General features: G+C 47.9%; 2 protein-coding genes across 2 annotated transcripts; both read right to left on the bottom strand.

The window, feature by feature from the left end:
- On the bottom strand, positions 1-4155 carry ltc4s (leukotriene C4 synthase). The gene is made up of 5 exons (XM_036547513.1): positions 4035-4155; positions 2221-2320; positions 1670-1740; positions 1124-1205; positions 1-348 (listed from the first exon to the last, which is right to left on the bottom strand). Exons 1-5 carry the CDS (start codon positions 4090-4092, stop codon positions 210-212), a joined length of 450 nt encoding a protein of 149 aa, XP_036403406.1. The 5' UTR covers positions 4093-4155; the 3' UTR covers positions 1-209.
- A 3921-nt stretch (positions 4156-8076) lies between these two features.
- Positions 8077-22460, bottom strand: maml1 (mastermind-like transcriptional coactivator 1). The gene is made up of 6 exons (XM_036548238.1): positions 21511-22460; positions 13719-14474; positions 12696-13226; positions 10978-11169; positions 10418-10550; positions 8077-9692 (listed from the first exon to the last, which is right to left on the bottom strand). Exons 1-6 carry the CDS (start codon positions 21829-21831, stop codon positions 8749-8751), a joined length of 2877 nt encoding a protein of 958 aa, XP_036404131.1. The 5' UTR covers positions 21832-22460; the 3' UTR covers positions 8077-8748.
- Between the last annotated feature and the right edge of the window lie 2270 nt (positions 22461-24730).

Below are 24730 nucleotides of genomic sequence, written 5' to 3'. Positions count from 1 at the left end.
TTGCATTGTCCTTCTGGCAGTGTTCAAAGCACAGAGAGCATGGAGACAGCTGGAGTGCTGGAATTTAGAGGGAAAGGGGAGGAGGTGATCCTGGAGCAGCACACCCTCACAAAAACATTTTCCTGCCGTGTATTTGACCTGGCCGGGAAGGGGTTGTTCGAGGCCTCGGGACTTGGGGAAGGAGCCGTGGAGCTGCGCACCGCTCTCCCTCAGTCAAAGAAGAGGCCACTCAGCTGCTGCAGGATGTCCAGCCCCAGGTACAGCTGACTCATGGAGTTCAGAACCCCGAGAGCAGACAGACCAATCAGCAGCCAGAGAACTTTTGCACTGAAATAGAGCGGAGCCAACCTGGGGGGGGGGGGCAGAGAGAGGCAGAGAGAGAGAGAGAGAGAGAGAAAGACAGAGAGGGAGAGAGAGAGAGAGAGAGGGAGGGAGAGAAAGAGAGATACACAGGCTAACATTACTCATGTAGGTTAGCTGCTTCTAGCATATTTGTCTGCAGTAATGTTACATGATAACTTCTATTGTGATTAAAGGTTTTGCACATGCATATTACTCTGAGTAGAATAATAAAAACAGCCATTACGGCATGTGTTTGTGTCAGCTCTTATTTCCCTGAGCTTGTGGTGGGTTGTGTATATAAATACAACAAAGGGTGTGAATTCATACGTGCAGCCAGTCGGTGCAGAGTTCTGCCTGACAGAGTCCTGATAGAGCCCTCCCCAACTTTCCGCCCGGCCAGAAACCCATCACTTCAAATAATTGATTTGAGGGATTTTTAATGTCAGTTGTATTCATGGAGTTCAAAATAGCCTCGCCAAGGACATTCCCAAACAAATCACTGCTGAAAGAAATGCCACCCTTTGCCATCACCAAAGGCATAAGCCCTTCCTGTTGCCACTGCTGCTGTCAGGAAGGTCAAGGAGCACCAAAACTGCAAACACCACATGGTTAATTCGACTGGTGCGTTATGATTTAGTGCTTTACAGGAAAGCGGCTCTCCCTGAGGCACTCTGCTGTGGGGCGATATGAGGAGATAAAGTGAGGTCAAAGGTCACTATGGTGAGTTTCCAGCTTCATGCTGATGTTCTGCATTGACAGCATGCTCAATAGCACCCCCTACCTGCCATGTGCTGATGCAGAGTATCCCTGGAAGTACAGGTAGCGCCCGTACAGGTAGAGGAGCCCACAAATGGAGGCGGCAGCTGAGAGCAACCAGAGAAAAACAATGTTTTGATTAGCCCTGCTCCCAAGAACATCACAGAGCAGCTCAAAGCATGCCCTCAAATTCGACAGGAACTTCTCCTTTCACCACAACCTAACACAGAGAGCAGCGTCTCTGAGGTCAACAACTGAAACACTTTCACAAATTAAATGAGGACGCAAGTAGCTGAAAAAAACTCCACCAGAGCTCAAACAGGAAATAGCTGAAAGCACAGGGTATGACCAGTATGTGGGGTTTCTGTCTGATTTACGCCACCACTGTTTACCAGTTGTCTGAAATGTTTTCTAGATAAAGCACAGCATTTTCTGTTACTCCTGTTTCCAGCCTGAGCCCAGACCAACTGCACTGCAGACAGAGAAGAGGCCTGAGCTCATTCTGACTCCTGACTGCTGGTGGTGGAGATAAAGCAGGGGACATCATCGTATTGACTATACTGACTTTCACCTGGGCTGAAGAACAGGCCAGACACCCAGAGGATGGTGATGAAGATGGGAAAGTACTCGGAGCAGTTTGCCCTGGTAAAGAAAGCACACACGCCAGCCGTGAAACAGACAATGACATCTGCGGAATCAGCAGTGGCAGTGAGGACCGGATGGTAGTATAACATGGTGGTCCAGGAGGTTATAGGATCAAATCCTAGGTGACATCCTCATCATACTGTTGAGCAAGGTGCTTAACCTAATCTGCTCCAGGATCAGTCAGAATCCAGGTGGAAAACTAGACAATATGCAGGATGTAAGCACTACAGGTCATCTTGGATCAGGTCAACTGCCAAAAATGTAAGAATTAATAATGATATTATCTATATCAATAATAAATAATGTAATAATGAAATTCATACACAGACATAATATGTATACATGCATACAAAATATGCATGAGTATTTGAGTGTATGTGTGTGCCAGTGTGTGTCTGTATACAGTATGGGTGTGTGTCTGTGTCAGTATTGTGTGTATTGTGTTTACTGTGTGTGTAGTGTGTGTAAGACACTCACTGGGCTCTGAAAACTCTCTCAAACTCGGGGGGCCCGTTGGTACATGGGGGGGAGACAGAGTACTTGCGCCTGGCGTAGATCACCTGCAGGGAGAAGTAAGCTGGGGGAAGAGAAAACAAACACACACACACACACACACACACACACACACACACACACTGCTGTCAGACCAAAGGAACATATTCTCACACAGGTGGCAATCTCTCTCTCACACACACACACACACACACACACACACACACACACACACACACAATTCTCTCTCATACAAACAGCACTCTCAGCCACACACACAGCGCAAAATAAGAGCAGTTTGTTTAATTATTAAAATAAAAATCAACTGTAGTCTGTGAAGGAGAGTCCTTCACCTGTGTGAAACCAAACATTGATGGGTGAAACGTTACAGCACAACAGTAGTATTACAGTACTACTGTTTCATTTTATGCCAGCTTTCAGTGCAAACTGGTGAAATTCAACATTAAATATCTCAAACATTTCCTCACAATTTCTGCTGAAATGTTACTCACCAACTCTGACCTTCATGAGCAACAAATTGTAGCCACGTTGTTTTAGATTAGATTAGAATTTTCATCAGTGCAAACTTTGCTCTCAAATACCAAACAATGCAGGCTACTGAACAGTTTGCGCTTAAAATTTCAAATGATTTGACCTGTGTAGATTTTTTTTAAAAAAAATGACTGAAATGTTACTTTTACTCTCTCCTGGATTTAATGGTGTTCGTACAGCAAGCCTGAGGCCGTGCAGTATCAAGTTCAACCAAGATATGCCAAGATGTGGCCAACCAACAATACAACCGATCTTAAATTGAAGGATTAGAGGCAATGAGTGCACTGCAACTTTTTTTAAATTCGTTAACCGATAGCATTTTCTGTTAAACTAATACATTTTAATAAATCAACAGCCCCAGCCATTATTCAGTTAAACCCGATCATTTTACATAGCAGCTAACGTCTAAGCTACCAAATACTAACATGGTTATGTCCTTTATTCCACTGGGGATATTTTGCTGTCTGAGTCTTCAGCAATCTGCGCACGCTGTGTGAAGCAGCCAAATGTAGCGACAGTATCACAGTACGTATCAAACCAGTGTGATAAAGCCTCATCAGCGCAGAGCCCGAGTTTAATGCAAAGGTCATTTGAATTTCCCGTCTTCTGTGGTTTTCGCCAGCATTAAATTTGAGCGTAAAAGTGGGCTAGTTTCTATCAGTATATATGGAGGAACGTGTGTTTGTGAGAGGAAGGGTATGTGTTCATTAGCAACAACTGCAATACTTAAATACTTAGTGTCGCGATAGAACCGTCAGTTTGCCTCTGTCCAGGTGGGTCCTGGATTGTATGAATTAAGTTTTTTTCGTAAACGTTTATCTGCGTCGGTAGACAAACATGCTTAAACACGCATTTTATGACTATTTTATTTGAAACATGTAAACTGGACAATTTGATGGCGGCTCAATTTATACAATATCGATATTAAAAATGTAAACGTGCCAAATTGTCCCGTTTCCAGATTTCAGTACCAAAGTCATGAACCAGCTTGTTAAATACCTTTTGAACCGATGATAATTAATCCCACTATAAATTTCCGACGTGGTTTCCATTAGTGTAAGAGAATATATGCGTCAACTCTAAGGACAAGAAACAAGTGCTGAGCGAGATACCCGAAAATTTGAAAAAGTAAAAATCTTGTGAACATTCATCGAAAAATATCTGTGCCTGTGTCGCGACTGAAGTGAAACCACGTCTCTAAGTCAATTAAATATAAAATGTGTTCACATTTCTTAGGAACTTCTTACCTTGCTCTAGAACTCCCAGGACTGTGACCGCTGCCACGCAAACTACGTCGTCCAGCATTGCGTGGATTCACAATTCGCAGTTTTTCACTCGCGACGTGCAGCCGACCTACCTGGCGGCACCGCGTCCTCACACACTGAAGCAGCGGCCGGTACCTGCGGCTCTTCAACTTCTGTACGAACACATGTGCGAACGCAGGGGGCGCTCAATCGCAAACATCCCTTCGTCCTTCAACAATACAGCTCCTTGAAAAAAACGACACTAAGCTTCCGCTCAATCTTTCATACGGGGCTGGGAGTGTTGTATCCACATAACTGTATGATTAAAAAAACTAACATTCTGCAATCAAAACAGGATTCTGCATATCTGTCGATGTTAAAGTGAAAGAAATGCGCTGCGATGCCCTCGGTAGAGTGTGGCTCACATCTTTCCTTTCTTCCCCAGACGTAAGGCTCGTGACGATCTATCGCAGGTCAGTCTACAAGCGCATGACGTTCTGAGCAGAAGTGACGTAGTCTCTGCCAGATAGTCAGGTCAGATCAAGTGTAGATGTTACTGGCAAAAACATGCAAACCCAAGCCTGGGGAAGCGGTGTCCTGCATCATGAAATGAGGGACCTGCAGATAACAGTGAAAGGACATCACCTCATGGTTCAGCGGCTCACATCCAGCCAAGATAGCACTCCATCTTCCTGAAAAGCTAAAGGCGGTGTGGCGGCTGGAGCTTCATAATGTGGCTCCATGCTTCTGCAAGTGGAGAAGCATTTGTCACATGGTTCAGGACACAATGACATCAGCGGAGCTCTGAGTGTGGGGAATGAGAGGGGAAGCAGCAGACAGCCAGGTGTTCAGGGACACTGAGGACGTCAGAGACAGGGAGACTGACTACAGAGAGACTGACTGCAGAGAGACTGACTACAGAGAGACAGCACTGAGAGACTGACTGCAGAGAGACAGCACTGAGAGACTGACTGCAGAGAGACTGACTGCAGAGAGACAGCACAGAGAGACTGACTGCAGAGAGACTGACTACAGAGAGACAGCACTGAGAGACTGACTGCAGAGAGACTGACTGCAGAGAGACAGCACTGAGAGACTGACTGCAGAGAGACTGACTGCAGAGAGACTGACTGCAGAGAGACTGACTGCAGAGACTGACTACAGAGAGGCACATGCTGACCAAGCACAGGCACAAGGACTGCCACCTGGACAGACAGGCTAAAGCAAGAAAAAATGGCTACCAAAACAAGAAAGCTATGGTCACTGTGAGACAGGCGAAGTAGACAGAGATGCATTTTCTCCTACAATACAACGATTTCCAAATAATTAGGAAAAACAACCTGAATATTTTGATTTATCCCTCCCCACATTTAAGACATTAAATGATGACAATTTACACGTTATTCTGGGAGACACTGCACCTCACTGCGCTGGCAGCAGAGTATCTCAGTGCCACAGGCTCAGGAACAGTGGGCAGCATCTGCTCACTAACTTTAACAATGCACAAGGGGTAGACAAAATAACGGAAACATTAAGCAATACAAGAATATTCATTAATAAGGAGTTAGACTGAAGCTTTTCTGGTAAGGCAAGGGGCTATCTTGGAATGCAGCTGGAATGTGCACCTGGTTCAGTAACGGATTCGAACTCCTCGGCACCAGTTCTACCCTGCAGAGTAATAATCGGATCCGGTGACTCCCACAAAACAGCTGTCTTTACTGTAACTGATCCACCACCATGCTTAAGAGGAGAGAACGGGCAATGCGAGCTGAAAGCTTCCTTTGACCTTCTTCAGATAAAAAACCTATGCAGATGAAAGAAGAGTAAAAGACAACTCATTCGACCATCTTACTTTCTTCCACTGTTCTTAAGTTCGGGTTTTGTGTTTGTTACAATAGGTTATGCATTGTTACCATTCAGTTTCTGAATGGTAGAGCTGCCATAAATATCAACTCTGAAGCTCACAATATACTGATTTATTCAGATTCAGATCTGCGGTCATTTCGTTATTTTTACCAGTTATACTGCCGAATGTCAGTCTGTCCAGGTAGGTGAGCTTTGACCTGTGAGCACCATTCCTATTTCCTGAGGCGGGTTTTCCTTATTTGGTAGATGCTGTCATGATTTGACACTGTGCCCCTTAACACATTAAATTTTGCTGTTTCTGTGACTGACACACCTGCAATTCAGACACCACCTATCTGAACTCTTAAAATCTGTTGGATCTCTTGTGTTGTTTTGGAAACACATATTACACAGTATTTATTGCAGGAATATATCGGCAGTTATCGGCACTTACATGAAACGCATCCTTTTTAATTGTGATTTACTTGCTCAAAAGTAGAAGTCCTTTTTCATTTGGCGCTTCCATTACTTCATCTACTACTGCATATACCTTATATTTTCTATTCTTCATTACATTATTTTCCTTATCCATTATTTTCCATTTCAATAATTATTTAGCTTTTTTTTAGGAGATCAGTAGTACTCTTGTATAATTTTGTCACATTTCAGGAGCAAACCTCTAGCAGGTCCTATTTGGGTCTGAAGTACAGTTCCAGCTACTCGTACTCTTTAAACGCCAATAACATCGGGTTCCAAAGAATGCAGGGTTTGAGGTTTGTTAGTTTGCTTGTCACTTTCCTTCAGCGTGGGTTGGCGGTAAGCACCTTTCTTCATATATTATTGTTATCTTTCATCTACGTATACATGGCTTACCAACACAGGATTCTTGTCATGCAAACCAAAAATATTTGAATTTCAGGGACAGGGATGGAGAGAGGGGGTGGGAACACTACCCAGCTCCAGCTGACCTCAGCACTCCGGTATCGTGCCCCACAGGCAACAGCACACAGAGGACCAAAATCTGCCCAAAACCCTTCAATCGTCTTCTAATCCTGCTCAATGAATGGAATATACAGGGCCCACTTGCCTTCCCACACTTCACACCTTACAAAAACCCAACACTGCAACTGAAATTCTTTAAGATCAGGTCCTAAACAGAAATATTAGAGACAGACCGAGACGGCATGTGTCTGAAGGGCTAAAAGTAGGTATTCTGCCATTACCGTGTTTCTGTTTTTGGAGATATGCTGAAGCCACCGATCTTCTGTTGATTTATCACTTATTTATAATTGACAGAGTTGTTAATTATAGTAATACAAAACCCGATGCTTTGCTTTTGGAAGCCTGAGCACATGGGGACCATCACACCTAAACCTGCACTCTACAGGTCTGAGAAACACCGGCTTTAGCAGCGAATGTCTGAACTCGTCCCTACTTTACATCCACAGCAGGCCTAATGATGGCATTCACTTGGGGAATTTTATGATATTTATTATTGGCTGCTAGGTCCCCAGGTCAGGCATCCTCTACAGTAAGGTTTTCCTCAGGGGATAGGTCACTACATTAACAAACCCGTTACATACGCGAGTAAATAAAAACTGCTAAATTTGTGCTCTGCTTGTATCACTTGCACTTCCTTCAAGTAGCATCAGTTTATCAGTGTCTGTTGATCAGCATCTCTTATCAGTCCTCGCCACTCACTTCCAGGTAGACTCATTTCTCACAATTAGACACTTTCAGTGTGATTGAGCTCACCCACACACAGGCAGACAGACAGAGAGACAGACAGACACACAGAGACACACACAAACAGGCAGTGAAACACACACACAGACACACACACTCCCAGGGGTTGAGTCCCCGATCAGACCTGCCAGACATACATACGCGCACACGCAAGCATGCACACACACACACACACACACACACACACATGCAGACAGACACACAGGCCTCAGAACAGCAGCCCAAACAAGTCATTTCTAAATAACTATATTTACATAACACTTCCTCTGTTTTACACAGACCTCTATTAAAACATATAAAATACATTAAAAAAATTCAGCTGTACATATAAAAATAAGATCTATTTCCTCCTTAACAATATGAAATGCATACATACAAAAACAGAATATTTATATATAAACACAGAAGGAGCCCTGACACACAAGGATGAACAACTCAGGTGTCACTTCAGGACCACAGGGTCTCAAAGGGCGTGACGGGGGGGAGCTTTATGCACCAATCAGAGCCCTCCCCCTAAACCCCCACTGGCCACTCTGTCTGTGAGGAGGAAGAGGGGCCAAGGGACTGTCATCATTCAGTCTGGTGACACACGGCAAACGCCTTCTGGACCTGCTGAGTGTTGCCCTGGCAACGGCACTGGATCTGGGCTGAGACAGAACCCTGGTCCTGTGGCAAAGCTACCGCTGCAGGTCCCCCTGGGCTGCACTAAATCTACAGGAAACACCCACTCCCCCAATCAGAAAGACACGGTGTTATTAATACTGACTGATCCTTGGCCACATCCTGAGCTGTGCACCCTGACCCCTGTGAACACACTGACACTGAAAAGCTGGTCTGTTTTTCTGAGCCTGAGAGCCGGGCTGAGGCAGACACAGTGACTGTTCATCCCTCCGCTGTGATGAGAATCAGTGGTTTCAAACTCAGCCACATCTTCAGCAGCAGAGTCTTTACACTCTCAGTCCAGTGAGCACTCTCCCCACTGCAAGGGTTTGGTCCTAATGTTACTAACGAAACAGATGTCCTGTCCGTCCTAATGCCCTCTGGCCAGTGGCCAGGCAGCACTGGACAGTGACTGGTCAGTGAGCCCCCGACACATCATCTGTGATTGGCTGGTAACTTGATGCACTCATTGATGATTGGCCAGCAGCTCGTCCAGATCGTCCATCCAGTCCTGCGTGGTCTGGTTCTTCAGCAGTGTGTCCATGAGGTCGCTCTCCCCAGGAAAGCTTGGTAAACTGTTCCCTGATTGGGTGTTATAACCAAATGGCATCTCCTGATTGGTTGTCCTATTGACGGGGTAGCCCTGGTTACACTGCAGGTTGGCACGGTTGGCCACCTGGCTGCTCTGTGGCTGACCATAGGTGCCCAGGTCAGGCAGGTTCACACCAGGTAAGACCTGCTGACTCTGCTGCTGGGGGGGAGGGGCCAGCGTCTGGGCATGTTGCTGGGGGGCGAGGGCGGGGTTAGTCCGTTGCTGTGGCAGCGAGGCCATCATCTGGGCGGAGTTCATGGCATTGAGGGGCCGGCCTGCCGGGGGGAAGGGGGCGGTGCCAGGAAGCTTTGGGAGGCGGGGCTGATTGTGGAAGGCGGGGTTACTGAAGGCCTGCATGCCCCCACTCCCAGCAGCCCCTGGGGCACCCATGGCCTGCTGCTGCTGCCAGGCCTGACCTTGCAGGGGCACAGAGCCGGGCATGGCGTTGGGGAGCGGGTTGGGCATGGTGCCCGCCATTGCGTTGGGCATTCGGGCGAGCTGCTGCTGCGGGTTCAGCAGTGCTGGGCTGGGCTGGGCCTTGTGGTGCTGCTGCTGCTGGGCCAGCAGGTTCTGGTTCTGCCGGTAAGCGGCCGGCACCGTGCCGCCGGGCTGGTGCTGCGCCTGGCCTGCGGGGAGGAGGGGCATGTTGCTATAGGAGACCATCTCCGCCTGACTGACAGCAGGGGGAGGTGCAGAGGCAGGGCCTCCATTCTGTCCCACTCCTATTCCCATCATGCCCTGCGTCTGCGGGAACATGCGCTGCCCCCCTGTGGCAGGACCGCAGGACATCCCCACCGTCGCCAGAGACGGGGAGGAACCTACAGCAGAGAGAGGAGGGGCCCAGTGAGACAGCCAATCACAGCAGCACAGAGAGGAGGGGCCCAGTGAGACAGCCAATCACAGCAATTTCATTACTCAAGACCCCCCAGCACCGCTATTTCAGAGACAGAAAAATCAGCCATGCTTCTCATGCAAGAGTGAGACTGGCTGGAAACACAGTCCAGCTTCCCCAACAAACCAGACCACCCCAACGCACAGACAGTGAAAACATCACAGTGTTATGGAGTTTAATATGGTAAAAACACCAGAGGGACACAGAGTGCACCTAATATAAAGGTAATGAATATGAGATCATTACCAAGAATTCATGAACACAAGAGCTCCTCTGTGCTCTGCGGGGGGAGTGCGGGGGGTGGGGGGTTTTGGGGGAGGGGTGAGTGCAGTCTGGAGTCTATCACTCACACTGCCGCCTCTGTTTGGCCATTCAAATGACTGGAGCTCATTTGCATACAAGGCGGCATTGGTGGCAACAAATAAAGGAGTGAGTGAGATGAGGCCCGCTGACAGACAGCAGTGTTCAGGTGAAACAGTCACCTGAGCAATGCCTCCTGTGGGCCCCCCCCTCACAGCAGGTACAGCAGGGGTACAGCAGGACATGAAGGGGGTGCAATGGTGAAATGGGAAGGTACAGAGGGTAGAGAGGTGTGGTAGTGTAGCAGGCGTGTGTAACGGCATGGGGAAGGTGCAACAGATGCCTCTGTACCTGTGAACTGGTTAACCTGGGGCTGCTGCGGCTGCTGAAAGGGGTTCTGGGAGTTCTGCTGGTCCTGGTACTGAGGGGGGGGTCGGGTCAGGTGCCTCTTCAACTGCTGCTCCTGCTGCTGCCGCTGCTTCTCCTGCGCGCGCACGCACACACACACAGTGTAAGTATACCCCTCAACATACACACACGCGCGCACACACACACACTCAACCACTTTATGTAAAACTGTCAGTGTAATCTAGGATCAGTAGCTGAGGGCAAAAACTGCTAAAAACGTGTCCCTGACAATGAAATGCCTCACCCCTCTCACCCTCACATCACCGTGTGCTTCATTTTCATGAAACTATAGCACCACCTAGGGGGCGCCCTAGGAACTGTGTCAAAGTCTGACATGTTACACACCACACCCAACAGATTTCCCCGGGAAGCCCTTTCTGAGACAGCCCAGAGCAGACCTCTTTCACAAACACAACCTTACTCTTTACTGTGAGATAAATAATTAGCTGAGGGGAGCTTAGATTGTTTCCAGCAGTGTTACTGTGCAACCCCGGACCCCTGACCTGTTCGGCCATCATGTGCTGCCTCTGGCCCAGGAGGAACTGCATCTGCTGCTGCTTCAGCGCGGCCGCCTGGCCACTCAGGTACGCTGCGTTGCCATGGTTTCCTGCCATGGCATTTCCGGGCTGCTGGGTTGCCATGGCTGCTGAGGGTCCTGGGATGTGGGGGCCACCTGGATAAGCATTCTGCTCCTGCTGGAGGGAAACCAAAGGGTCATTCAACTCTGTGCCACTGGGGGGTGCACCACTGAAAAAAAAAAGCCATTCTTGCCAGCCTCCAGCTAATCAGACACAATAGTGCAAAATGTTTCTCTGAGGTACTTATGGGAAATGAAATTCAAAGCCTGAAGATGCGGATTGTGTCTAAAATGGCTTCATCTCCCACCACTGACTATGCAACAGATAATTTGAAACTGAACTTTCAGATGTGAATAACTGCTTCGCCGTAGATCTGTTCGGCCTCAAATACAAACTGATGAGTGAATTTCTGAAGATCTGAAGGAAAAACATGACTCATAACTGCACTGATGAGTCTGCAGAGAAAAAAAGCAGTTTGCCCTGCAAGCTCACAGGGATTGAGCAGAAAGATGAGAGTCTGGGTCTGTTACCCACAAGTGAGAAAATGAATGATGCAGTCACAGTGCATGCCACGCCCTGAGACAGGGTTCCAGAGCAGCCTGTGACAGGAGAGGCCCTGAACGCCTTGCACACTCTGGCAGGAAACAAAGCATTCTCTGAAAACATCTCGCGAGAGAACACAAGTGGGACAGGGCTGCTATATTTAAACTAAAAACAAGCAGGACAGAGGATCCAAAAATACCCTGGGGATGGGGGGGTGGGGAACTGCATGAAAGACAGCTTTGTCACCATTAACCCCCCACCCCCCTCACCCCGCTGTCCGCTCCCGCATGCATAACACCCCCCCCCCCCCCCCACAAGCTCCCTAGCAACCAGCGGCTTCCACCCCCTCCCAGCACACACACGCACACGCGCACACACACACATTGTTCCAGTGAAGGGGACTTGGCCAAACTTAAGAGGGGGGAAAAAAATGAATCTGCTCTGCAGATCTGAGTCCAACTGTCCAGCAACACCTGGCAGCTCCTCCACCACACACCACCACCGGAGGAAAGAGTCTGAAACAAAACCCATCCCTCCACTGCTGTCCTAAAGCCAGAGAGGGGAATGACAGATACCCCTTTTCCACCAACGCGAACTACATGCTAGTTCTGGGCTGCCGCTAGTGCCAGTTCGGATTTGCTTAACTTGCAAACCTTCTAAGAACCGGTTTGCTTTTCCACGGGCAGAGAGCCACCATAGAGCCACGTCATTACATCACTGTATACGTCTGTATACGTTTCCGCTTTCCCACTAGCACCAAGCTAGCAGTGGGGGCTGGTGAGCTGGAATCAGGGGAAGCCCAAACACTACCTTTAAATCTATCATTACTTTCAACCTGCTCCCCTTTAACCTCCTTGATTAACAATAAAACAAATAATTCACAGAATAGTCGACACCAATCGCGTAAATAGAGTAAATGATTTTGTTCGTGAAACACCGCAGATTGTCTGTAGTTTGTGTGCTTGCAAAAGCTACAACGTGTGATTAATTAACAAGGATGGCATTTATCGATTTAAATCGGGGTAATCGGGTAAATCGGGATAAAGACTCACCTGGGTGAAGTGCAGGTGTGACAGTGAAAAGGCGGGGTAAAGACTCACCTGGGGGTGGGGCTGGTGTGGGCGAAAGGGTGGGCCGGCCTTCTGCTTCATTGGCTGCTGGCGGATGAGGGACAGCAGGGCAGCCTTGTTCTGCGGGGGTGGGGGCCCTCGGGGCCCCTGGCTGCCATTGTAGTGGGACAGGGGCTTGGTGTTGGCATAGTCCAGCAGGCCTGACTGGCTGCTCGCAGCGTTTTGGCTCAGCGCATTTGGCGGGGCGTGGCTTAGCATGTTGGAATGCCCTGCCCCCTGCAGGTACGACCCTGCCCCTGCTTTGGGGGAACCCTTGCTGGGTGGGGTGGGCATCATCAGCTGCTTGGCATTGGGGAAGTCCTGCTGGTAAAGGGCGGGGCTGGATGGCTTCTCTAAACTGTAGCCTCCACCCAATGGGCTCTGGGAGGGTGTGGCTTGTGACCATGATGACTGTGTGTTGGGGGTTGGGAATTTGGCAACTTGCTGCTGCTGTTGCTGCTTCTGAATCTGTGCTTGTGTCTGCATTAGCTGCGACTGTGACTGCATTAGCTGCGGCTGGGTCTGCATTAGCTGCGACTGTGACTGCATTAGCTGCGACTGCGTCTGCATTAGCTGCGACTGCGACTGCGCCTGCATTAGCTGCGACTGCGTCTGCATTAGCTGTGACTGTGTCTGCGTCTGCATTAGCTGCGACTGCGTCTGCATCAGCTGCGCCTGCGACTGCATCAGCTGTGACTGCGTCTGCATCAGCTGCGACTGCGACTGTGTCTGCATCAGCTGCGGCTGCGACTGCGTCTGCATCAGCTGCGGCTGCGACTGCGTCTGCATCAGCTGCGGCTGCGTCTGCATCAGCTGCGGCTGAGGCTGCGGCTGCGTCTGCATCAGCTGCGATTGAGATTGCGTCTGCATCAGCTGCGATTGAGACTGCGACTGCATCAGCTGCGATTGAGACTGCGACTGCATCAGTTGCGACCGAGACTGCGACTGCATTGACTGCGACTGCATTAGCTGAGACTGCGACTGCATCAGCTGCGCTCTCTGCTGCTCCCGTGCAGCCAGCTGCTGCAGATGCTGGGCCGGTGACAGGTCGGCCGGGGGCAGGAGGCCCTGGGGAAGCCGGGGTGTCTGGGGGACGGGCAGGGCAGGGGAGGGGGCGGTGGTGGTGACAGGGGAGCTGCTGGACAGGGGGGGCGCAGAGGAGACAGGTCTCAGCTGGGGAGAGCCGGATGGGAGGTCCTGGTCAAAGGCGGCGGAGGCGGGGGAGAACTCCGCTTTGATGCTCACGGGGTCTGCATTTAGGGGCCCCTGGGGGGCGGGGGCAGCAGGATCGGGGTCCTTGCGGTCCTCGTTAAAGCCATCGTTAAAGATGTCCTGCATGTCTTCGTATGCCACAGAGCCACTAAGTTCCTCCATCAGCTCCTTCCACTCCTGCTCGTTCAGGTTGAGGTCGGGGAACAGGTTGCTGTTCGCCATGTTGCCACCAGGGGGCAGCATGCAAGGCAGGATATCCTCCACAGGCTCCTGCTTCAGCTCCTTCACTCGCAGGTCCGAGTCCTGGATCCGGCTCAGCCCGCCACCGTTCTGGTCCGAGGCCCGAGGGCGGGTCCCGTTGGGTACCAGGGCATCCGTGCTGACGCCATGTTTAGTGTCCAGTGGTGAGAGAGGTGGCAGCGTGCCATTGGCTGTGCCGTTGGCCCCGCCCAGCGGGTCCTCCAAACAGGGCTTCTTGGAGGGGGGGTAGCCGTTCAGCTGCTCCCTGCCAAGGGGCGAACCAGAGCTCTCCAGGCTCCTCTTCACAGACTCCGGCAACTGCACAGAAAACACAACCATCAGTAAAATACACACACACAGCCAGAGTCAGTATAAAACCAGCTACACAACCACCACAACACAGCGACACAAGGCCGTTAATACAGAACCAGCCACGCAAGCACACATGAACATCAACACAAATCCAGCTACACAACCAGCACTATACAATACATACCTGAAAACATAAAACTATGATACACGGATGTGAAAACGTTCATTATTGCAAATCCAGCATGACATGACTGCATTATTCAATAAAGCGTTTCCATGAAATAATGAATAGGCCTAATTTACACCCATATGGAAACCTCTTCCAAATTAACATAACATGCCTTTTCCATGTTAGCCAAGATTCATAATGCTTATCTTAGCTAGCTCGCTAACCAAGTTTGCTAGATGTCAAGTGAGATGGCTCCTAAAAGGAACGGTACACTATTCACACTGGTAACTGCACTGCTGAACATGACTGAGATGCTGGAGAATCAGATGTCCTGTGAAAAGTACAGTAACATATCTTCATAGGAAACTTAAACTATAACCTAACTAGCTAGCCAACATTATCTTCATGGCATTTCAGCCAACAGAACTAGCCTGTTTAGTGGCGAGAGAACAATTTATGAACTAGTGTACAGCAGCAAGCTAATCTAACATTACTGCTGCAAGCCAGCTCATGTAAGAAAAATTGTCCAAGTAACTCTGTGTAGTCAGCCATTGTTGCTCATTAAAGGAAAGTGATTTAAATTTACCTAGTTAGTTAGAAGCTTTAAACTCGTCTCTATCTTCATTTAGCAAGCTACAGATTAGCTAAAATATTCTTGCCCACTGCAATGCGTCTCTGTATTCCTACATTGCAGTGTCTCACCCTTACAGAGGGTGCCAGCCAGGCACCTTCTCTATTCATGCTTGGTAAGGATTCCCACAAAACAGAACAACTTCTCTGCCAAATATGGCTCTGCGCACACACACACACACACACACACACATCAACCACACTCTGCTATGTAGTATGTACTGACTGTCAGAGTTTGGTTCCACAACACGTCATTTCCAAACGGCTCAGTTCTGTTGCATTAAAGTTCGGTTTTGAAAGCAGGACAAGATACTCAAACCATGCATTTCAGAGTGAAGCAACGCCACCCTACTGCTGTTTTGATGCTAAGCTAATCTTCTTTCTAGTTTTTTCAGCTCTGACAACTTTCTTTTAAAGAATTCAGCAGGTCTGTCTGCCTAATTTGCATGTTAAATGCTGAAAATAATGTTCAGGTGGTTTTAGGCAATCATTCAAAAGAACGTCTTGGCAGAGCACCCGTTCAGGGTAATCAAGACCACCTTTTTTTCTTGATGGACAACAATCCAAACTCTAGGCATGTGGAGGAAATATGTGGAAACCTCTGGTTTATGTTACCACAACAATTACAATAATAATGCGAGACATGTGAAGGGGGCACGTGGCCTTATGTTACAGACACCTGGAACACCAGGTTCTGCATGAGGACACTGCAGCGCGTGCTGCGAGAGTGCTTCTGTGTGTTCATTTTGCACTCTTTGTTTCTACCTGCATGTATAAAAGTTACACACAAAGATGTTATTCTTCACAAAGCCCTCTGTGTACTCTCCTGAAATGTTAAGGATGTTGTATCTTTTCTGAGCAGAGCAGATCATCTGCTCCACGGCCTTGACTGGTTTCTGTCCTGTGTGGGTCTAAGGAAGCACACAGGCCATGCCTGTCAGCAGTAGATATGAATGAAATGACGTATGCGCCTATTTGAGAGTTGCTTGCCTTATCACTGCACAAAAATTGTGATATGCACTACTGAAAGTTGGAATTGCTCTGACTTCTCAATGCGAGTTGTTGGATGACTTTTCCCCTGAGAGCTTTCAGAATAAACACGGAACGGTTAAATCAATGAATTTCATTAAACCTACCCCCAGACCAATTTTAGGTGGTGACCTGACAATCTGCCCCAAATATTCCTATTTCATATCATGGCCATGACGCACAAACCCATGGGAAAGGTAAGGTAGGGAATTGTTCACATCTAGTCAAAACGCCACTATATTACCACCCGCAGGATGAAAAAAATGCAGAAATAGGCATAGCAGGATAATAATCTACTGTTTCACTATATAAAAGATTTGCCCCCTCACCATTTTTAACTACCCCCTCAGTCACTTCACCCTGGCGCCGGGCCTGGCGTGATAACACTCATCAAGACCCGTTTACTTGCATGTACGTTAGTTCCTCTTGGTGTCGCCAATCTGCAAATTACAAATTTTATGCGTATGCCACCTCAAGACCGTGTGCAGAGGTACACGTTTTCCCGGGAAGTATCTTTTCATAAATACTGTTTTATGTGTAGAAAAGTGCTCAGCACGATTTTAGTGCATACGCACCGTTGATACATGTGGCCCTGGCTGCCATAAGCTGCACAAACTCCTATCACCGTTTTCAGCCTCCGAACTCATACCAACACACAGTTTTTTAAGCACTGATTCCAGCAACCTAAGCAGAAACAGGCTGATAAACTGGGCCTGTTCCACACTCAATGGCCACAGCAGACACTGATCGTTTAATCATGTCTGCTCCACACCCTATGTTCTTTTGTGCTCGGCGAGTGCAGATCATCTCGTCTGGCCTGATCTGCCCACGGGAGAGAAAGGAGTGACTCAGTGCAGTGCCTCAGAACCTGAAAGGCTGGTTTCTGCTGAGCTTCCACCCCGACCCCCCCCCCCCGGGTCTAATTACCATGTGTATGGATGGTGGCCCGCAGCCAAAGGGCCGGGGAACGGCTTCAATGAGCAGGGAAAGCGTGCCCAATTCCCGCTGCATCGCAGAGAAGCAGCCAGTTTCTCTGAAGCCCCGCTGGGCGCCTGCAGGGTCCGAGCTGAAATTAACCCCCTAATGTCTGAACAACCTGACGATCAGGGAAGCTGTGCACCAAACTGCACAAGTGATCATCTTACACAACCCAACTGCAACCACGCAGGCCTTCAATCAAAACCCAACCGCAACCTAACCAAGCTTTTATACACAACCCAACCGCAACTGGGCCAGCAGCCAAGACTGATAATTACTTAGTCATTGTTTAAAAAAAAAAAAAAAAAAAAAAAAACCAAACTCTGTGTCCGATCGCTGAAACGCTTGGTGCTCGATGTGACTGCAGTCTGTGCAGATCGCCGCTGGAGGCTGTTCAGGCCCCCGGATTTGGAGAGGCTGCAAACACTCCTCTCATTTCTGCTGACTCCACACAGCCAGAGGCAAGACAGAGTGAGGGAGGAGCCTATTCACAATGCAGCAATACCAGCCAATCAGAGACTCCTCTTCAGAGAGAGTTTGAGTGAAAGAGTGAGAGTGAGGGAGGGAGAGATATGGAGAGAGGGAGCGACCACAGCCTGATAAAACAGAAAGCAGACATAAAAGATGGATCAGAGGAAAAGAGAAAAATACAAGTGACGTAGAGGCGGATGATTTTCCACATTACAATAAATTCCAAATACTTTGGGAAAATAATTTGAATATGTTGAATTATCCCTCTTCCCACAAGAAATTAAAGACTCATCTGGGAGAGGGAAACAGCGTGGCTTACTGTACTGGCAGCACAGTATGTTGTGGCAAAAAAACATACAATATTTACTGTAAAAAAAATGTACAATACTGTACAATAAAACAGTAAAAAAATATTTTTACTGTTTTAGTAGTTGATAATTTTCAAGATTAACAGTTGTCTTCAAGAGTTTTAACAGGTTTCTGTGAAAATTGTTTTGGCAAATTGTTTTTCTGAATATCTTGGTGGTCATGCCAAGTTTGTTTGAATTTGAGTGGTGGTGGTGGTGGGGGAGAGAGAGAGAGAGGGAGAGAGAAAGGGAGAGAGAAAGGGAGAGAGAGTGAGAGAGTGAGAGTGAGAGAGGGAGAGAGGGAGAGAGGGAGAGAGTGAGTGAGAGAGAGAGGGGGGGGAGTGAGAGAGAGGGAGTGAGATAAGCACTCTGACTCAAGGCTCCACCTCCTGGAACACAGTCACTGTGCGGTCCAAAGATGGGATATGATGTTGAGGCAGCAGTTTGTATCTTGTAGAACAGTATCATGATACAAAACCAGATGAGCTCAAGCAGATCGAACACATCATGGCCATGTATAACGATCACACACATGCCACACAGACACCCTGATCCCCACCCAACTGAGCACTTTACTGCAGGTTGGACTGCAGGTAAAACACCTGAGCTCAGAGGCAGAGTAGTGCCACAGCTGGGACCCGACCCCGACACGCCCGAATCCAGCGCCCTTAAACACACATTCGTGGAGTCTCACAGTTTCACACACCTAACAATGTCTAGAGCAGAAAACGTACTCTACTACAGGAAGCTTGAAACTACAGGACTTACAAATAATATCCACTCGAATACCCTACATTATAGAAGCTACATAAAGGAGGCCCAACCATGCTGCAAAGAAATTTCAGCTTTGCTGAAGTTGAAGCTGAAAATTAACTTGCACGACTGAACAATCGAAGAAGGGAAGCCTTAACGTGACAGACACCAGGTACTCGCTTTGCACTCTGAATAAGAGCATCTTCCATGTTTCACAAACAGGAGGTCATCAGGTGATCAGTGCTGAACCAGAGGATGGTGGTGATGTATGACATAGCGCTACACCGGGCAGAGTGCCATGCAGTGGAATGGACACAGGAAAAGGAGTTTGCACCAGGCCGACGAGCCCTGCTCGACCGGTATATAACGACAAATCAGAAGATTAGTAATTCTCTCCAGTTGTGGTCACTTCAATGGCGCTTTATTGGTAAGCAAAAGCAACACTGCCAAAACAATGAGGTGAACAACGTAAGACCTAAGAACAGCTACTCAAGAAAACGATATCTTTGACGACTGAATGTTTACATTCCCATGGAGTCCCGGCAGGTCGTCCCACTGAATCTTCACAAGAATGGCGTGAACAGCCAACAGCAGGACTGACTTCAGCGAGCTCACAGTGGCTTCCTTTCTTTTTTCAGGTTACAACAGTGAAATATAATGACCACTAATCTGTTCTTTGATCTCAGGTACGATCCTCTTTGGAAGACTTCTGTGCAACAGGCTGTATCACTGACACTAATTTAGCTCCTGCATTGACTCTTACTCTTTCCACATCATTTTGCGCATCGTCTTATCAAAAACACTGCTTTCACACAGTTCCAATGTGTAAACCAGCTCAGCACTATAGTAATGTGCCCAAATGGCCATCTGTATTGACCAAACTCAGTTACAGTGAATCTGAGGCCTTAGGGAAGGAGACAACTCAGCACTGCTTTCTATCCTATTAATTCCCAGAGTGCAGACACCTGACCCATAATGCACTTGTGCAAGTCCCCAGCCATGCTGATTGGCTGAGGGATGCCTGAACAGGCTTAGGGGCTCTCTCTGTCGAATCTGGTCAAAGCGGGTCTGGCGATACCCTAACAGCTCCTACTCACTCCCACATACCCTCCCACATACCCTCCCACACCGATGGGAGGAGCAGTCAGGTAAAACCACCTTAAACTCGCTCAATACCACTTACTCAGCCTGGCTCTGTCTCAGGGTTTCATGGGGCTCTGGTGTTCAGACTCAGGCCCGAGCAGAAGGTCGAGCCGACTGAATCCACAGCAGACTGACCGGGTCTGTGGAGTCTGCCCGGCTCACACATTCTAACACACTACCTCCTTCCAGACCCGGGTCTCCTGTACACTCACCACAGCAGACGGTCCAAACACACTGCACCCAAAAAGTGTCTTACATTTTACACATCACCTCAGCCCCAAATTACTTCTGTAGACCAAAACAGCTTTGTGTTCTTTATTTTCATAAATAATACATGGATGTTGTTATATGGGTTACCCACACAATACATTATCATCATTAAGAAGACACTCATAACCAGAGCAATTTACATAGGTTACAGTTTTTATATGTTATCCATTTCTACAGAAGCAATTTTGGGTTAGGTACTTTGCCAAAGGGTACAGGAGCAATGCCACAGCAGGGAATCAAACCAGCAACCTTTTGGTTATGAGTCCTGCTCCTTACCACTGTGCTACAGTCCTCAAAACACACTGCACTGGCTTTGGGGAAATGCGAGCCTGTACGAGTACAGGAGAGAATTTACCGTTCAGCGCGCCATAATACAGGATTTACCAGCCAATCTCTTCATTAGGAGCCCAAAACCACGCTGCTTTTGCTGTGCTTCGTTCTTTTTTACCGATTTAATCCACTGATCTGATCCTCTAAAGATCCACAACTGTACACATACCGTGGAAATACGATTGTATGTGATATTTTAATCGATGTTAATCCAATGATAATTGATGCTTAAATGAGCATGTTCTTGGTTTAGCACTTGCTGCAAGGAAATACTATTTGATGAATGTTACGATTGTTAAAGCGCCAGAAAAACGCTCGAGTAATTAGGCAAAGTTTTAGCGATTAAAAATCATGTACCTGACAGCTGATAATATTTGTGATGGTCTTGGTCACCTAAGAGGATGCACGAGCGTGAGCACCAGCTCTCCCACATGAGCGTCTTCGGAATGTTCAGTGCGCTGATCCTGGATCAGACTGAAATTCTGCACTAAACCGTTGGGGATGGAATGACGGTTGTGTTAGCTGATCCCGGATCAGCTCTCAGAACTTCCCCCAGCTGTTGTGTCTCGCAAACACAACTAGAGCCCGCGTGATTTCAGGCATCCAGCACGCGCTGTGTGGACCGTCTGTCACTCCTGGAGTTCCGTAAATTATGAGCCTGGAATATGGACAGTGACATAAACGCGTCTCCGGTCGATCCTGCCGAAGGTAACGCGCTGACTTCGGCTTTACGAACCATCTACCGAATACTGCGGCTCTCGCGTCAGCGCGTTCAAAGTGCGAAAAGTAGGTTATTACTACAATCTGCGCGGTCCATTAAGTGCCACGAGTCTAGGTATTGCACACAAGCCCAACAGCTACAATGACTTGCCGTCACGCATCCGGTTCATTACACCGTCGGGTGTTGCATGAGGTCACTTACCGCGATCAGAGTGCTGTTCCGGCTCTCTCCCGCTCCGCTGTCCGCAGGGTCGGCGCTGCCGCCCCCGGTGCCTGCCCCTCTCAGCCCCGCCGGGTCGGATGCCGGCTGCGGCTGCCGGTGCTTGCTCGCTCGCTTGGCCTTGGTCTGCAGGCAGCGCTGGTGCAGCGCGAAGGTCTGCTGCTGGTCCATCTCCAGCCGCTCCATCGCCGTGTTGTCGTAGCGGCTCTCGCAGCTGGAGTGGTGCCGCCTGAAGAGCTCGATCCGCCGGCGGAGCCGCTCCATTACCGCGCTGTGTCGCGGCACGACGAAGTCCGCCATCATCAATAAGCATATAAAGTCAGTCAAATGCGGGGCTCGGAGTTTTGTCGCTCGGACAGTAAGGCCGAAGTTTCGCCTTAATCCCGTGGGCGTTTTCCCCTCTTTCGTCTACACAAACCTACTGACTCCTTCCATATTTCCAACTCTCCGGATCTGCTCCCAAAAAAGCGCAACAAAGGAAAACTCACGCCACATTAACGTTTTCCTCAGTCTGCTCTGCCGGCATTACATGTCAGCATAGTAAAAGTTCTACAAAGAACCCGCAACCGCACTAATTTTCAATTTTTGTACACCATTCAAAATGTGTAGCCTAACATTAGCGAACAACTTGCGCCGGCGGTTGGATGGGCATTTTAACAGGGGAAGTTTGAAGCGATCGGGTTTAAGAATCCTCCAATCTCGGCTGCGTGTTTAGCGAGCTGCTAACGCTACCTGCGGTCTATAGCCCATCCTGCAAATCTCACGAACATCCAGCGCACTGTGACCAGAAAAAAATCAAACTTAACCTTACATTGTTTCAGCTGCATCTGACTTTGTCCGTGCACAGCATTCTCAATGAACAACTTAAACAATTCATGTAACAATCACAAAACTCTTCTTCAATTGAGAGGCTAACTACCAATTTAGGTAGATAGCTGTATGACTTAGCTTGCTAGCTAAACTTTTCTTTAAAGTTTGGAAGTTAGCAAGCTAACTAAAACAAGTCGTGAGTTTTGCAAGTTACCAAACTACATAATTCTGTATAGTCACCTTCAACGCGGTTTTCTGAAAAAATTCACCTTCTCTTCTCCAATTTCATAAATAAACTCACATTTAAGAAAAATGACTACGCTTGCTAATATTGATAGCAGGCTAGCAACTCCGGTCTCATTGTAGAGAGCAAGCAAACTATTTAAAACCAACACGACTCTCCCAGCCAGCTGGATACACCATCAAAACAACTCCCCAACATTTTGCCAGTTACTGAAATGGAAATCCTGAATTTCTCTATCGCTCTTCTCCGAGTTAAAAAAAAAAAAAACTTAAACCAACTTTAGAACAATGAACAGCTGATCATTAGTTCTAGCGTAGTGAGTGGAGTAGCGCTACCTTGCATGATACGGATGTAACAAAAAATGATATTATCGCTTTTACAAAAAGTATCATAATCGGGACCTCGCCCAGAAACACGGACCCTCCGGCTCCGACCCCCGCAATTCTTGCGAACGAAAAACAAAAAAGTAACAACAAACCAGTCAAACTCTGTTGTGTTGTCTCTATTGTTTTCCAATGAACAAGCCGTCCTCCGTCGCCATCTTGAAACAAGTTTTTTTTTTGCTTTTTTTCCTCTTCTTTTTTTCCTTCACCCTTTCGCATCACGGCCGAGCGTCACACCAGCCTTGCCCAAAATCCCACCCCCGCATGACTGATCGACACCGGAGTGGAGCAACCGAAAGCGCGTACTCATGCAAGGGCGTGTTAAATGTGAAAAAATGCCGTCTAATCTAGTTCACAAACTCGGAGACCTTCTTCAAACATCTGTGTGGGCGGGTGGCAAACAGTCAAAACTTTTTAAATTGCAGTATTTTCTCACATGGAAAGGCTCGTTCTCGGTATGTTTCAGTAGCCATTTTCCATATGCCTGGCGTGCAAAACTAATTCTGATTTACATACAACAGTTTTGGAGTTGTCCGTATCTTAAGACAAAAGCGACAGAATATCTCTATAAATTAAAGGCGTTTGAAGAACCCGTCCATCCCAGCAATGTTAACAGGCGGCACTGGTGTTGCTGCACATGATCAGATATGAGCGATCGATGAGAGGCTCCTTTGAGAGTGTTGTGGAAAAGCCGATGTCTCCACAATATCGCCACACGCAAACGCATACAGGTGGGTCAAAGTGCAGGCGTGCGCGTACGAAATCAGGGACACTGAAAAACGGAGAATGGAAATCTACTCACAGGAGTTAGTAAATTCCCTGTATCGGCATTCCCATTTCAGCCACTCTCTGGGACTGCACCACGGTCAGCAGTTCAGCTGATTCTTGATCAGTGCCCAGGTCGAGGTCGGGCTTGGGCAGGGACAGGAACACCGCTCGGACATCAGACACGTCCGCGGCTGCTGATGAGCCTTAATTTCACCCTAAGAGTGAATTATGTAATACAAATTTGTTCAGCAACGCTCCAAAAATAGTTTACCTCAGAAGACATGCGAACGACAGGACCCTCAACTATTTGTTTGTCCAGAAACTTTCTGCAGAAGCACAAAGTATGTTCTTTAATACCACGTCACAAGCCCGTCACTGAATGCAATCCTTTCTGTAGCTGTACCAGGCAATTCAGGAGCCCCAGGAAAAACAGTGCCACTGTAAACTCAACCAGGCAGTTTTCATCAGATCTTTATTTTTCAGCAAAAACACTGGCATGTTTCCATTTACAGATGACTGCATTCAAAATACATGAACAGAGGAGTGAGGATTTATTATGTTTTGAAACATACTGTGGCTTTAAATAATTACAATAAAAAATCCACTCTTTAGAGATCAATTTCAAATGTTACTATAAGACAAAAAAAAATCAAAACAGTTATAACCAAATGTATTATAATAGCATCTATCACTAGTGTACGATTAATGAGTTAGAAACCTATGCGCCCCCTTTCTGGTCTGCTGGGACCCCCGGAAGCTCCATGCTGCTGGCATGGTCTGACCCTCAGTGCCGCCTTTCTGGAAGAGTCTGGGTGTAAATTACTGCACCTCCACAGCTTCAGACAACAAGAAATTAAAGGGGACAAAAGGATGAGATCACTGAAATGGCCGGGCGAGCTCGGGGAGGAGGTAATGGGGTAGCAGTTAGGCTTGCAGATGCAGGGGAAAAAGCCCTTTCAAGCAGTGGCTGATGCCACTCTCTTTCGTCTTAAAACAC

The sequence above is a fragment of the Megalops cyprinoides genome, chromosome 16 (assembly GCF_013368585.1).
Source record: "Megalops cyprinoides isolate fMegCyp1 chromosome 16, fMegCyp1.pri, whole genome shotgun sequence".
NCBI classification, from domain to species: domain Eukaryota; kingdom Metazoa; phylum Chordata; class Actinopteri; order Elopiformes; family Megalopidae; genus Megalops; species Megalops cyprinoides.
This window is presented reverse-complemented; position numbering and strand designations above follow the sequence as displayed.